At 37.2% G+C, this 15,852-nt stretch overlaps 1 protein-coding gene across 6 annotated transcripts in view; it reads left to right on the top strand.

The window, feature by feature from the left end:
* Nucleotides 1-15,852, top strand: part of LRRC7 (leucine rich repeat containing 7) — a 358,746-nt gene that overhangs the window by 122,745 nt on the left and 220,149 nt on the right. For all 6 annotated transcript variants that reach the window (XM_043520844.1, XM_027825894.3, XM_043520845.1 and 3 more), the window contains exon 4: nucleotides 15,594-15,711. In XM_043520844.1, the coding sequence (XP_043376779.1) occupies nucleotides 15,594-15,711 (118 nt within the window). The remainder of the gene's footprint in view (nucleotides 1-15,593; nucleotides 15,712-15,852) is intronic.

Below are 15,852 nucleotides of genomic sequence, written 5' to 3'. Positions count from 1 at the left end.
AAAAGAAAAACAAGCTTTCCTGCTTTTTCAGGTCCCAAACGATTTCTCAGTTTGGAATGAATTAGTCCAAAGGAAGAAAATATTGTTTCTACACCAGCAGAAGAAGCTACTGCTGTTAAAAGTGAGATTATCACTTCAACGGTCTCTGAATCCAAGTGCTTAAGTGACATCAACCTGTTCACTGGTGTGACTTTCTTTAAAACATCATCAGCAAACATATTTCTTGAATGGTTCACCCATAGCTTTGAAGTTTATTATAGTTGGCATTATGGAGGGATGATTGCTGGATCTCCATGTCAGAGCCAACTCCTCTTCTTCAGCAGTTAAGGTTTCACCCTGGTAGCGAGTATTAAGAGTATTTTCAGCAAAATGAGCTGGAGATAGTGCTTGTCCCTTTCATTTTTTTAATGTTTGTAATTTAACTCTGTCATTGCATATTTCTCTTTTTAAGATCTCACTCAGTTCCTTCCAAATTTCAACAGCGTCAGCATCTGCATTGTGTTCAAGGCTACAGAAATAGGCTTCAGGGTACTCAGCATGCGTTCAACATTTCTCTTAAGTCCAATGTTGAGAACTTTGCCTGTGACAGTGCCATTTATTTTTTCACGATTTTGTTTACACACTGTCATCAGATTAGGCCAGTTCTTGATATAGTGCTCAATACAGTCCACTACTGAGTTCCATCACATGTCTTGTGGGAGAGTTAGCTTGGTTCCTCTCACTTTTTTCAGAGCAGCTGCTGCAAAGTGGTTGTTACGGAAGTATTTTTCAATTTCAACAACATTAGCCTTTATTTCTGGAACACTGACGTCTTTGGCTAGGAGGTGCATCAAATGAGCACTGCAACCATATGTTATTAGCTTGGGACTCTCTTCACTCTCTTCTAAATAATTTCTTCTCACCTTGGATACATTTGCAGCATTGTCTGTGAGCAAGCTGCCTACTAGACACTTGATTTTTTTTCACAGTTTGTTGTAGCTTTTACTGCTACTTCTTGTAACTATTCTCCTGTGTGTGCATTTCCTGATGTATCAATTGTTTCTGTAAGGAAGACATTCCCTTCTTCTGTTTTCACACAAGCACATACAACAGGGTCATTGTGGACATTGCTCCACCCATCAAGAATCAGGTTAATAATTTCACCCTCTAGACCTTTTGCACACTGCTCAATTTCTCTTTCATACACTTTATCCAGCAATTTGCCTGCGACATCTGCTCTGTTGGGTGGACTGTATCCTGGTCTTAATGACTGAACCATGTTAATGAAGTTTGGGTTCTCAATCATACGGAAAGGAGAGTTTGCTAACAAACCGGACAATTTTTTCATCAATTACCTCTTTTTGTAATCTGCTGGTTCTTATCACAAACTTATCTATGGTTGTTTCTGGATGATGCAGATTTTTTTTTCTTTTTGCTATAGGTGATAATCTGTGGCTATGTGACATACATGTGACTGAAACACTATCATTGGCAGATAACTCTGAAGCTATAGGTTTCAGAGTAGCAGCTGTGTTAGTCTGTATCCGCAAAAAGAAAAGGAGGACTTGTGGCACCTTAGAGACTAACATCCGATGAAGTGAGCTGTAGCTCACGAAAGCTTATGCTCAAATAAATTTGTTAGTCTCTAAGGTGCCACAAGTCCTCCTTTTTTTTTTTTTTTCCTGAAACTATTGAAAATTATGGTGATCTTGAAGGTGGATAGTCTTCAGAATCCTGTATGTTGAGGATGGATTATCCTAAACAAAATAAGTCAATGCAGTTATTTAATTATTATTACCATATTGCTCATTTAGTATTACTCATTGCATTCACTGACACTCAGTACGACTTTAAAGGTGAAATTGTAAAAGAAAGATCTGCCTATTTCAGCTATTTATTTTTTATCACAACTGCATCTAAAATGATAGTACCATAGAGTAACAACTGTATTTTTTTCTCAAACATGAAAGTTCAAGAATAGTCCAGAGGGAAGTCAGGCAGTCCTTAAGAAAGAAGTATGAAATTGAAAAGTTTACCAAGCTGAAGATCTTGTATGTTCAGACATGTTCCTTTCATCATCTTTAACGCAGCTTCCTCCCTAGAAGGAACACTTCTCTTGATGTTGTTTCATTTGGGCAACCAGGCCTTGCATTTCTTTGTTGCACTGTTTGCATTTTGCACACATACCTGTCTTACCCACAGGTAGAGGAACTTCATTAAAATATTCCCAAACTGGGTCTCTTTTATGTCCTGTTGCCATTATAGGTTTTCCCTTCTAGTGAGAGAATGGTATGGTGGATCTCAAATCAATAAAGGCTACACTCAGAAAGATCTCAAGACTTCTGGAATATGCTGCTCAAACAGTTTCACTTTTGTTTCTACTGCCTTTCCCTCCCTTCTCACATTTATCTCCAGACTTCTTCTCCTTGTCCAGATCTATTCCGCCCCCACCCCCAATCTTCTATTAATTGATCTTTTTGAAACTTTGCACTTTTAGATAGAGGTAAGAGATCTGTGTACACAAATTTGCAGAGGGCCAATAGGGTTGAGGTCTGTTATTTCTAACCTCTATATATTTATTTATTTAAAAACATTTTTGCTGTTAACAAGCATGTTATCTCTGGAGACACAAATCCACAGCTTGAGAACTGCAAAACTAAGCAGCTCTGATGGTATCTTCTAGACTGAGCACTGAGTCCCATTGGGTAGATAGAAAGATTAACCTAAGTAATCTATACAGAAGCCTGTGGAACTCCGTAAGATTGGGTCCCTAATCCATGAACTATTGGAACTCATTTACAAAACTTTTCTTAAACATTACATGAAGATATTGTCTCATACTATAGAATTAGAATTTATAATCCCTATTCCATGATGAGATATCTTTGAGCTACAATGTATCTTAATTAAAACTATATTTTGATAGGTTTTTTCCTCAAAAAGCATTTTATCAAAAAAAATCCAATTCAAGTGAAAAAAATCCATTGATTTTTATCCACTCTGAAAAGGAAATACACCTCCTGGCCGCTGTGGCTAGTGGGGGAACCCAGTAGCCCGCAGGTGCTGCAGGCAGCAGGTGCGCCGGCAGCTCCCATCCATGGAAGGGGGGACCCTGGAGCTCTGACACACAATCCAGGCCCCTGGAGCTCCTAGCCACTACACAGCTGCCCCACTGCAGGCAGTGTGGGCACCTATAGATCCCCATTTTGTCACAGATATTTTTAGTAAAAGTCAGGGACAGGTCACGGCTTCCATGAATTTTTCTTTATTGCCCGTTACCTGTCTGTGACTTTTACTAAAAATATCTGTGACAAAATCTTAGCCTTAGTCATGTTTAATGACAATAAAAATTTTGGAAGGGATATTAAATGTATGTTTCAGGGATTAAGCAAATCTCTAACTATTAGAGATCAGGTGGAGGCCTAGGTGCAGGACAGATTATCCCATATCTGCCTATTACAAGGTTTTTACGTCTTCCTCTCAAGCGTCCGGTTCTTGTCAGAGGCAGGATACTGGACTAGATGGACCTTGGATCTAATCCAGTCTGGCAATTCTTATGTGCCCCATCAACAGAATTGTTTATTAAGGCCAAAATATTCAGAACTGTTCAATAACGTTGTGCTTCAAGCTGTGGGTGCCCAATTGAGATGCCTTGTATCTGACTGCCACCTAGTTGGGCCACTGGCTATGTGTCACAATTTGGACCCTATTATTTTATCTGCACTTTTTGATGGGAAGAACTACCTTGAATTAATGCATTTTATAAGATTATTGTGAAACTGCAGTGAATCAGCACCATAGCAAATACAATGAGATAGTATGGCAGTTATTTATACGTTATTATGGATGGCAAAGTGTGAACAAGCAACAGAGAATTAGAAAATCATCTGCTGGATTCTTAAAGCTGGATCAGTCTCCAGAAGCTGAGAGGAAGTATTAACTTTTAGAAAGCTAATTAATGATTGTCAAGGTTTCTTCCCCACTCTGAACTCTAGGGTACAGACCGGGGGGGGGGGGGAACCTGCATGAAAGACCCCCTAAGCTTATTCTTATCAGCTTAGGTTAAAAACTTCCTCAAGGAACAAACTTTGCCTTGTCCTTGAACCCTATGCTGCCACCACCAAGTGCGTTAAACAAAGAACAGGGAAAGAGCCCACTTGGAGACATCTTCCCCCCCAAATATCCCCCCAAGCCCTACACCCCCTTTCCTGGGGAAGGCTTGATAAAAATCCTCACCAATTTGCATAGGTGAACACAGACCAAAACCCTTGTATCTTAAGAACAATGAAAAAGCAATCAGGATCGTAAAAAAAGAATTTTAATTAAAGAAAAAGTAAAAGAATCACCTCTGTAAAATCAGGATGGTAAATACCTTACAGGGTAATCAGATTCAAAACATAGAGAATCCCTCTAGGCAAAACCTTAAATTACAAAAAGACACAAAAACAGGAATATGTATTCCATTCAGCACAGCTATTTTACCAGCCATTAAACAAAAGAAAATCTCACGCATTTCTAGCTAGATTGCTTACTAACTTTTTACAGGAGTTCTGAAGAGCATTCCTGATCTGTTCCCGGCAAAAGCATCACACAGACAGACAGACCCTTTGTCCCCCACCCCCCTCCAGCTTTGAAAGTATCTTGTCTCCTCATTGGTCATTTTGGTCAGGTGCCAGTGAGGTTATCTTAGCTTCTTAACCCTTTACAGGTGAAAGGGTTTTGTCTCTGGCCAGGAGGGATTTTATAGTTCTGTATACAGAAAGGTGGTTACCCTTCCCTTTATATTTATGACAATGATAGTGAATGAAAGGCATGGGAGTTCTCAGAATTTTGAGTGATGATTTAGAGTGATGAGGAGAGACCACATTTAAGAAACTGAAAGAAGAGTTTACAGACAAGCTTTCAAGGCCACATTAGCTTTTTCATCCCACTGAGCAGTCTATTAAACAGTAAGGACAAAAATGCAAAAACTCAAGTCAATATCAAGTATAGAGGGGAGCAAGAGAGAGCTGCTAATTGACTATCTGAACTGGAGAGGTTTTGTGCACTCTCAACTGGCCACTAGCAATAGTATTTGCCAACTCATGGATGTTAGGAGAGGTCCCACAAGACTGAAGAAGGGCTAATGTAGTACCTATCTTAAAAAGGAGAAGCCAGGGAACTGTAGACCAGTCAGCCTACACTCGATACTGGGGAGCTACTACAGCAATGTATAAAACGTTCAGTTTGCGAATGTCTGGGGGGTGAAGGCATAATCACTAGCAGCCAGGTTAGACTTACTAAGAACAAATCATGCCAAACCACCATGATTTCCTTCTTTGACAGGGTGATTGGTTTAGTGGATAGGGGGAATGCAGTGGACATAATGTACCTGGACTTTAGCAAGGCTCTTGACACAGCCCCACATGACATTCTGGTAAGTAAGCTGGAGAAATGAGGGCTTGGCGGAACTACATTAAGTGGATACGTAACTGGTTATACAACTGCAAACAAAGAGTAGCTATTAATGGAATGATATCCCATTGAAAGAAAGTCTCAGGTGGGCTTCCATGGGGATCTGTTCTGGGTCCAGTGTTATGTAATATCTTTATTAATGATCTGGATGTTGGAATAGGGAGTTCATATTGATCAAATTTGAAGATGATACAAAGCTGGGAGGGAGTGACACAAACACTTTGGAGGAGAGAGCTAAAATCCAGAGGGATCTTGATAAATTGGAGAACTGGGTTATAGACAACAAAATGAAATTCAGTAAAGACAAATGTAAGGTGCTACACTTATGGAAGAAAAACCTAATGCACAAATACAGATTGGGGGATAACTGGCTTGGCAGCAGCACTGCTGAAAAGGATCTGAGAGTTGTGGTGGATCACAACTTCAACATGAGTCAAAAACGTGATGCTGTTGCAAAAAAGCAAATTCAATTTTAGGTTGCATTAACAGAGGGATAGCATGCAAGTCACAGGAGGTGATAGTACCACTCTACTCGTCAGTGGTTAGGCCTCAGCTGGAGTACTGTGTCCAATTTTGGTCACCAATGTATAGAAAGGATGTAACAAAACTGGAAAGGCAAGTGACAAAGATGATCCAAGGGATGGAATGCAAGCCATCTGAGCAAAGGCTGAAGGAACTGGGTATGTTTAGTTTGGAACAGAGGAGATTAAAGGGGAACATGATAGCGGACTTTAGTAACAAGTAAAAGATAATGGAATAACCTGCTCAAAGCAGAATTTTCTTCTTAACCGTTTTCAGTTAGTGGTGGTTTTATTATATGAAATGTTGGAGCTTATATTTCTTCCTAATGAAAACAAACAAACAAGCAGAACCTCCAAGAAAATAATCCTAGTTAATGTATCTATAGATGTTCAATCCTTTCCCCTCAATGGTGTTTTGTGGTTATAAAATTGTAAAAATTTTTCTTTTATCAATTTTAAATTTGTTGTATTTGTTTTATTGAACTTCCCCTTGTTCTTGTATCATATTAAAACATTAATAGGACTTCCCAATTTGCCTTCTTTATAAGATTCATTATTTTTAATAACTCTGTTATGTCCTCTCTTAATAATCACTTCCATAAACTCAGAAGTTCCAGTCTTTACATTCTCTCTTCAGATGAAAGTCTTTCCATGCTTCAGATCCATTTTATCACTCATCTCTGAACCTCTCCTGTTTCTGCCATGTCTATTATAAATTAAGGTCAACAATATTCCAAGTGAGAGTGTACCATTGTTTTATATAATGACATTGTAGTATATTCAGTACTTTCAATTGCATTCCTTTTACCGAACACATTGAGCAAAAGTTTTCATTGAGTTTGTCCATTAGTGTGCATAAGGAGTTCAAATTTTTGATTCCAGAGAGAATTAATTTTCATTTTTTAACACTGAATTCTGTCTGTCATTCACTGAGGTTTAAGTGCCTCTGAAGTAATTCAAGGCTTTCTCTAGTCTTGATTAACCCAGATACTTTTGTGTTTTTCTACAGATTTAAAAAAAGATATAAAGAAATCATTTAGCTTCTCTGTAATGTCCTTATCCACCTTAATTGCTTCCTTTACTCTCTGACCATCCAGCAGACTGCACCAGTTATTGTGCAGGCTTCTTACCAATTTCTGATAGTCATTTGTTTGGCTTGAATGACCTCTTACACTTGCCCTTCAAGTATACTTTTCTCTGGATTTTTCTGCTTCCCTGTTTTCTTTAAGGTATCCATTCCTTCTGCTATTCTGGTATGTTATGCTCAGGTAGTCTTCATGCTGAATCTACGGATTTAATTTTCTCACTTTTCATTTTAATGTCCTGGAGTTACTGTTGCAATTGGGACTATATTTTCATGAGTCCTTTCCCTCTTCAGGGAAAGACTGGCAGGACTGGAAAACCCCATGAGGTCACATTTGTGATAAGCCATTATAGGAGTAGGATGATCAGTTACAGTCTCTGACACATCCACATGTTCTGGAATGGTGTTTGTTTCACCAATAGAAGAAGGGTCAGTCTCTGAAACACCTACAGGTTTTGGAATGATGTCTGTGCTACTGAGAGAAGATGTTGCTTCTGATGGATTCGCTTTGAAAAATGATGTCAGCTCCGGAAGATTTTGGAAAATTTCACTAGTTTTTTATTTCTTTTCTTCTGCCAGTTTACATTTCTGTGTTCCACTTGGTTGGTTACGTTTAATCCTGCCCCTTATCTCAGTTATCTTATCTCTGAACTTAAAAAAAAAAATTACACAACGTACACTATTTTTATGTATATATATTATATATATATAAGAAAGAAAAAAAAATCAAGTACATATAACTCAGAAGAATATATCAATAATAAAACATAAATTTATTGCAAAACATGACAGGATCTGATTTCCTCGCATTATTTCAATCTATGTTAATAGGACGCCTCCCTGGTTTAGGTGGGGATAAGTAATAAAAAGAGAACAGAAAAACGGGGAAGAGTGTGTAGTGGAGTGTAAGGAAGGCTAACAAAGTTCTGATTTTTCCCATGATGTCTACTTCGATGCTTTTTTTGAAATACCAAATGTCAAATTTTTTCCAAAAAAATGAGATTTTTTATTGGTGCCCTCTGCTTTGCTGGTGCCCTAAGTACGTGCTTAGTCTACCTATTGGGTAATCCAGCCCTGCCTGTTTGAAATGAATGGGGGCTGTAAATCAGCTTGTCACTGCAGAAGGCAGTTTGCTTTTAGGTTTTGGCTGGGTGACACATTAATTTGTAGCAGATGAAAAATCCTAAAATAGGGTAGCTACTTCAAAAGGATAAGGTGATTCAGTGAAGGCTTTGTACAAATATAGTTGAACAGGCTGACATCCTCTTTATGTACCTAGTGAAACTGAAAGGAACATAACACTGTATTGTTTCTTCAGTAAAATAGGGATGTAACTTATCCAAATGTGAATTTTTTTCTGCAAGAACATTTTCTTCATTATATTGCATAGGAAGTAGAGAAATTGAGGAGAAATCCTATAACCTGTATATAAAATGAAAAAAAAATTTAGTTCCTTCTAGTCTGGAAAAATGTAGAACTGAAAAATAATTCATCTTAAGTTAATATAAGTGCAGGGGACTAACAATTGGCCACTACCAGTTAATTCTGTGGCCTTTTCTTTTGGGCTTCGTTTGTTCTTTAATACAAAAAAGAAACTGGAGCAATAAAAAATGGTTCTGTTCTTCAATTAAGATAATTCAAATAATTCTTCAACTATTAACTTGATGCACTGGACCTTTCCCTAGCTAGGGGTCTGTAGAGCTTTCCTTCCCTCTCACAGCCTTCCGCTGCAGCTACAGGAGAGTGCACTCCAAGACCTCACCTGGTCCTCCCTGCTCTCATGGATCTGGGGCTCACCTTTATATCCCCTGGCTGGGAATCATCAGCCCCAATCATTGAATGCTCTCCAGCTGTGCCAGATGATTCTCTGTACCTGCTTGTACCAGAACGGGAAGGAAGCCCAACTCCCCTGCTCCCTGTTCACATAGGCCTTTAAAGGAGCAGACTGTCCTGTTTCAAGATGAAATGTATGTGATAAATTGGAGATACTTTTCATTTCAAAGGCTATGTCCTCTTTATTTAAAAAAAGTACACAGTGGATCAGTGGTGCTAAAAATTGCACTGAAATTGAATATTCAAAGTAGACTTGATCATCCCATGAAAATATGCAATCCTTCTCTGTCTAATAAGGCAAGGGCCCTGGTGAAGTACAGCTCATGTACATAAGTGTGTAGGCATTATAAATTACCTGCAAAGTTCCTCTGCATTGAATTTTCCAACTGGGTTATAATTATTTTAGCAGGGAGAGTTGGATAGTTTGTGAATCTGCCCAACAATGAGCTCTGTTTGCACTTCTGAAAAAAAAATTAAAAGTAATATTTCTTTGTCATCCTGACATTTAATTTTCCCATTCCATTCCATTCACCAATCCATTTTATGTTGACTTAATTTATGTCTATATCTGTAGAGTCTAAAGAACAATATTTTTGCCTTACTATAGCTGCACTGAGAGCCTTCAAGATCTATTTGCATGAAACCAAGAAGTTGAGAATTATAGAATAATCCACTGTGTAACCTAAATCACAGCACCATTAGCATCACTTGGTTTCCTGCCTAAAAGGAATAAAAACAAACTTCAAATATATTAAGGGCTGTTATAGAGTTAAGAGTTATCAATCATACTCCAAATCCACTGAAGGTAGTGCAAGAAGTAATTGGCTTAATCTGCAGCAAGGGAGATTTAATTTAGATATTAGGAAAAACTTTCTAAGTGTAAGGATAGCTAAACAATGGAATAAGCTTCTAATGGAGGTTGTGGAATCCCAGTACTTTTTAAGAATAGGTTAGATAAATAACTATCAGGGATGGTCTAGGTATACTTGGTCCTGCTTCACTGCATGGGGCTGAACTAGATGACCTCCGAGTGACCCGTCCAGCACTACATATATTTGAGTCTATGATTCTATAAAGACATATTGTCTGATAATTAAGTTTGAGTTCTAATGGCACGATTATAAAAGTCTAAAAGTTTAATAAGGTTTTAAATTGTTGTTAAAGTAATTTTGTGCCTGTTCAGATGTATTCCCACTCTTGCCTTATTGCTGCTATTACTTATAATTTCTTTCTGAGAGTGTTCCATTATAGAATTATTCCAGAAGAAATCATTTTCTTAATGGAAATTAGTTTTCACTAGGCTTCTTTATTCACCAGTCCAAATGCCTGATCACAGTTCAGTGGCTCTCAAACTTTCCGAAGTTCTGGACCTCTTTTCTAATTTTTGTAAAAATAGTTTACCCTCTGTCAAATGAGTCTGTATAAATATAACTGAGAAGATAACAATTTGTGAATTTTATAATATTACTACTATCAGGAGAAAGATAAAAGGGGGAAAATAGGGGTGACATCATGGTAGGGGTCTACTATCTTTACAAAAATACAAAACACAAGATCTGATAGTAGTGGGGGACTGTAATTACCTAGACATCTGGGTAATATGCAAAATACAAAATTTCCAATAAGTTCCTGTAATCCATTAGGAACAATTTTTGTTTCAGAAAATTGAATGGAGGGCAGCCATTTTAGACTTGATCCTGACCAACTGTGAAGAATTGGTTGTGAATCTGAAGCTGGAAGGCAATTTGGGTGAAAGTGATCATGAAATGAAAGATTTCATGGTTCTAAGGAAAGAAAGGAGTGAGAACACCAGAATAATGACAATTGTCTTAAAAAAAACCCCAATGTTGTAAGTGCAATGCAGTTGTGATAAAGTTTAATATCATTCTGGAGTGTGTCAACAGGAGTGTTGTATGTAAGACATAAGAGGTAATTGACCCGCTCTACTTGGCACTGATGAGGCCTCAGCTGTAGTATTGTGTTCAGTTCTGGGTGCCACACTTTAGGAAAGACGTAGACAGATTGGAGAGAGTCCAGAAGGGAATGACAAAAAGTGATAAAAGGCTTAGAAAACCCTGATCTATAAGGAAAGGTTAAAAAAAGTTGGCTTGTTTAGTCTTGAGAAGACTTTGGGGAGACCTGATGGTCTTCATTATGTGAAGAGGTGTTATAAAGAAGACAGTGATCAATTGTTCTCCATGTCCACTGAAGTTAGGACTAAAAGTAATGGGATTAATCTGTAGTGAGGAAGATTAGGTTAGATATTAGGAAAAGCTTTCTAAGTAAGAGGGTAGTTAGAAATAGGGAAGTTACGGAATCCCCATCATTGGACGATTTTAAGAACAGGTTAGACAAACACCTGTCAGAGATGGTCTAGATTTACTTGGTCCTGCCTCAGTGCAAAGGGCAGAACTTGATGACTTCTCAATGAGTTCCCTTCCAGCCCTACATTTCTATGATTTAGTGAAAATTCCAATAGCTTACTGTTGTATTAGTATCAGAGGGGTAGTCGTGTTAGTCTGGATCTGTAAAAGCGGCAAAGAGTCCTGTGGCACCTTAGACTAACAGACATATTGCAGCATAAGCTTTTGTGGGTGAATACCCACTTCATCGGATGCATGTATTAGTTTGAAGTAATGAAGACCTCTAGTGGCTAGAAATTGTAGCTACAGTCCATATGGTATCTATATTTATGTGACTCCATAGTCCTCTCTAGAAGTGCTGCAGTTCTTAAAAACAGAGAATGCTGTGGTGCTGATTTTTATCTGCATTCTAAAGGAGTGTGTTTTTGTACATAGTGTTATTAAGAAATACACTGTTCTCCTGAGAGCAGTTTCCTTTTTGTATCAGTGGCTAGACAGCAGAAATGCACAAATAGGTTTGGGAGCAGGGGTAAACAGTATGTGTCCTAGACCCCAGCTCTGCAATAGTTTTTTTTTAGAAGTGTAAGTTTTCTTAATTTTGTAATGAAAATGTCCCTCTACATGGGTATGATATAGGGTTGTCGATTAATAGCAGTTACTTCAAGCGACTAACTCAAAAAAATTAATCATGATTAATCGCACTGTTAAACAATAGAATACCAATTGAAATGTATTAAATATTTTTGGATGTTTTTCTACATTTTCAAATATTTCTATTACAACACAGAATATAAAATGTACAGTGCTCACTTTATATTATTTTTATTACAAATTTTTGCACTGTAAAATGATAAACAAAAGAAATAGTATTTTTCTACTCACCTCATACAAGTACTGTAGTGCAAGCTCTATCATGAAAGTGTAGATTTTTACAAATGTAGATTTTTTTTTGTAACATAACTGCACTCAAAAACAAAATAATGTAAAACTTTAGCACCTACAAGTCCACTCAGTCCTACTTCTTGTTCAGCCAATCATTAAGACAAACAAGTTTGTTACGTTTACGGGAGATACTGCTGCCTGGTTCTTATTTACAATGTCACCTGAAAGTGAGAACAGTCGTTCGCTTGGCACTTTTGTAGCTGGTGTTGCAAGGTATTTACTGCCAGATATGCTAAACATTTGTATGCCCCTTCATGCTTTGGCCATCATTCCAGAGAACATGCTTCAATGCTGATGATGCTTGTTAAAAAAATAATGCATTAATTAAATTTGCGACTGAACTCCTTAGGGGGAGAATTGTATGTCTCCTGTTCTGTTTTACCCACATTCTGCCATTTTTTTCGTATTATAGCAGTCTTGGATGATGACCCAACACATGTTCGTTTTAATAACACTTTCAGGGCAGATTTGACAAAATGCAAAGAAGGTACCAATGTGTGATTTCTAAAAATTGCTACAGCACTTGACCCAGGGTTTAAGAATCTGAAGTGCCATCCAAAATCTGAAAGGGTGAGGTGTGGAGCATGCTTTCAGAAGTCTTAAAAGAGCAACACTACAGGACCTGAACCACCAAAAAAGGAAAATCAACCTTCTGCTGGTGGCATCTGACTCAGATGATGAAAATGAACATGAGTCGGTCTGCACTGCTTTGGATCATTATCGAGCAGAACACGTCATTTGCATGGACACATGTCCTCTGGAATGGTGGTTGAAGCATGAAGGGACATATGACTCTTTAGTGCACCTGGCATGTAAATATCTTGCGATGCCGGCTACACCAGTGCCATGCAAACTCCTGTTCTCGCTTTCAGGTGATGTAAACAAGAAGCAGGTAGCATTATCTCCTGCAAATTGTAACCAGACTTGTTTGTCTGAGCGATTGGCTGCAGTAGGACTGAATGGACTTGTAGGCTTTAAAGTTTTATATTGTTTTATTTTTGAATGCAGGGTTTTTTTGTACATAATTCTACATTTGTAAGTTCAACTTTCATAATAAAGAGTACGTGTATTAGGTGCATTGAAAAATACTTTTTCTTTTGTTTTTTACAGTGCAAATATTTATAATCAAAAATAAATATAAAGTGAGTACTATACACTTTGTATTCTGTGTTGTAATTGAAAGCAATATATTTGAAAATGTAGAAAACATCCAAATATATTTAAATAAATGGTATTCTATTATTTAGCAGTGCAATTAATTGTGATTAATTTTTTTAATCGCTTGACAGCCCTAGTATGATATTTTTGTAATAAACATAAAAGCAATTCTTAGGATAATGCCTTTGTTGAAAGGAAAAGAGAAGGCTTAACAGCAAAAGTCTTAGTCAATGCATAGAGGAAGTCTAAAGGAAGCCTTTCAATTAAAAAAACCACTCCTATTTCTTAGAAATTCATGGTGGTCATTGTCCTATATGTTTCATTCTGCCTATATTCTATTCGTGTGATTCCCACGAATCGCCAGCTTGGGTTAAAGCTGGTTTTGGACTTTCAGTTTTGGAGAAAGTAGACTGCCTTGAAAAGCAACACAGAGGGTTCTTGTTATTAAAAGGCTCAGATGTAAAGTTATAGTGTTTTCAAAAGAAGTGAAAGCCTGAAAATGAGCTAAAATTTAAATGACTTATTTAGTCCACATTAGCTTTTGAGCATCATTTGTGGATTAATTCCCTGCTACCCGGTTTCCTTTATTTGCTCAGTTTGGTAATCAAATCAAGCTACATTCTCAAATAGACATTTGGGTACAAATTTAAACGTCATTTGGATATGAAACATTGCAAAAAAGAGATATCAAAGCTGTTTTGAAAATATCATTAACTTCTGAAGAGTCATGAAGATTCTTCCAAAGGAGAGTAAGCTCTTTTTGGAATCCATAGACTCATTCAAAGACCACTGGGTATACTTGTTTTCTAATCATATTAATGTGACTAGTAATAACAAACTCATTTTTACAAGGTAACAGCTTAAGAATCTGCAGTACAGAAATGAGGGGTTGGGGTTAAGTACCTATGCACTGCAAGATATATGCAGTCTGTATGATAGGTGGCTAGGGGAGAGATCACTTCGCAGATATCTGAAGCCAGCTGTATACAGGGTGGTGCTTCTGGTGACATCAATTTTTTAACAGTCAGGCCAGCCAGGCATGGACTGAGTTTTCCTGTCCTCCCCTCTCCCAGTCTATTTTTCCATAATATGTCCTCTATACTAATAGGAGCACACAGTCCCTGTGTTTGGAGAGTATGTGGACTGTTCCCTGCATGCATCCATGGGGGGAGACAAACCACCCCAAGGGAGGAGAGTGTGCTACGGTTTCACCCCCACACCTGCACCAGCTTGAGGAATGGATTGAGTGAGTGATGGAGAGCAGGCTTCCCCATCTTAAAGGTGCAGCTTGCTTACTCCTCATAAAAAAGCTCTATACTTGCCCCTTACAATGGACTGTGTCTAAATGACACATTCTAGCCCTAGAGACATCTCTTGCTCAGTACAGTATTGTCTCCATTATTTTACTATTTATCTTGGGTTTGAAGTTCTGTATTGGATAACAACTGCTATTATATGGAAGAAACATCAGTATAAATGCATACCATATGATATATTGATTAGAGCTGGTCAGAAAATGAAATTTTGTTCCATAGGAAATTCCAACACTTGGAAAAAATTGTTTTGAATTGGAACAAAAAGCAGAACTTTCAAAATTTCCTATGGAGTGAAAATTATGAAAAATAATAATATATTAAAATGAATATTTTAATATAATATAAAAGTTGAAGCAAATTGAATTGAAATATAAAGTTGTAATGAAACATTTTACCTTATTGGCAATTCTGAAATACACTGAGAAAACTGAAATGAATATTTCATCTTTTTCCCATCAAAAATTTCATCATAATTGACACATTCACATGAAACATTTTTATTTTGAAGAATTTGCATTTTCTGATGGAAAAAAGCTCTGCTGAAAAATTTTCAAATAGCTCTATGATTGATATAAAATTATAGGACTACAAGGGACCTCCTGGATCATCAAGACCAGTCCCCTGCTATCATGAGCAACCCCACCATATAATCACATTCATAAACTTATAAAGGTCCATCTTAAAACTATACTTCATTAGGAATTATTTGTAAGCAGCACATTTATCTCTGGGTAATCTTCCTTGTTTAAAGTGTAATGTAATATGTAAGTATGTCTTCCCAAACAGTTTTAATATAGGTTGATTGGTTATTTTTAGCTTATTATTTTGCTGTCCTCAGGGTATTTTTATGATACAGTTATTATTGCATCTGTGTGTAAATAACAATGGTAAACTGAATTTTACTAAAACATGTTAATTGCAATTGTTCTTTTTCATGTTGTAGCAATTGTTCAACTGTCAAGCTCTGCGTAAACTGAGTATACCAGACAACGACCTTTCAAGCCTGCCAACCACTATTGCTAGTTTAGTTAATCTCAAGGAACTTGACATCAGTAAAAATGGTAAGAACACAACAGTAAAATAATTTGAAATTTTGTGGTGAAATTTTTGAACATTTTGCATAGCATTGCTGTAATAAGATTTTAATGCTAAATGAATGAAAAAATTACTCTTCTAGAAAACTCTAAAACAAATGAACTAAA

The sequence above is a fragment of the Chelonia mydas genome, chromosome 8, assembly GCF_015237465.2.
Source record: "Chelonia mydas isolate rCheMyd1 chromosome 8, rCheMyd1.pri.v2, whole genome shotgun sequence".
Taxonomy (NCBI): domain Eukaryota; kingdom Metazoa; phylum Chordata; order Testudines; family Cheloniidae; genus Chelonia; species Chelonia mydas.
This window is presented reverse-complemented; position numbering and strand designations above follow the sequence as displayed.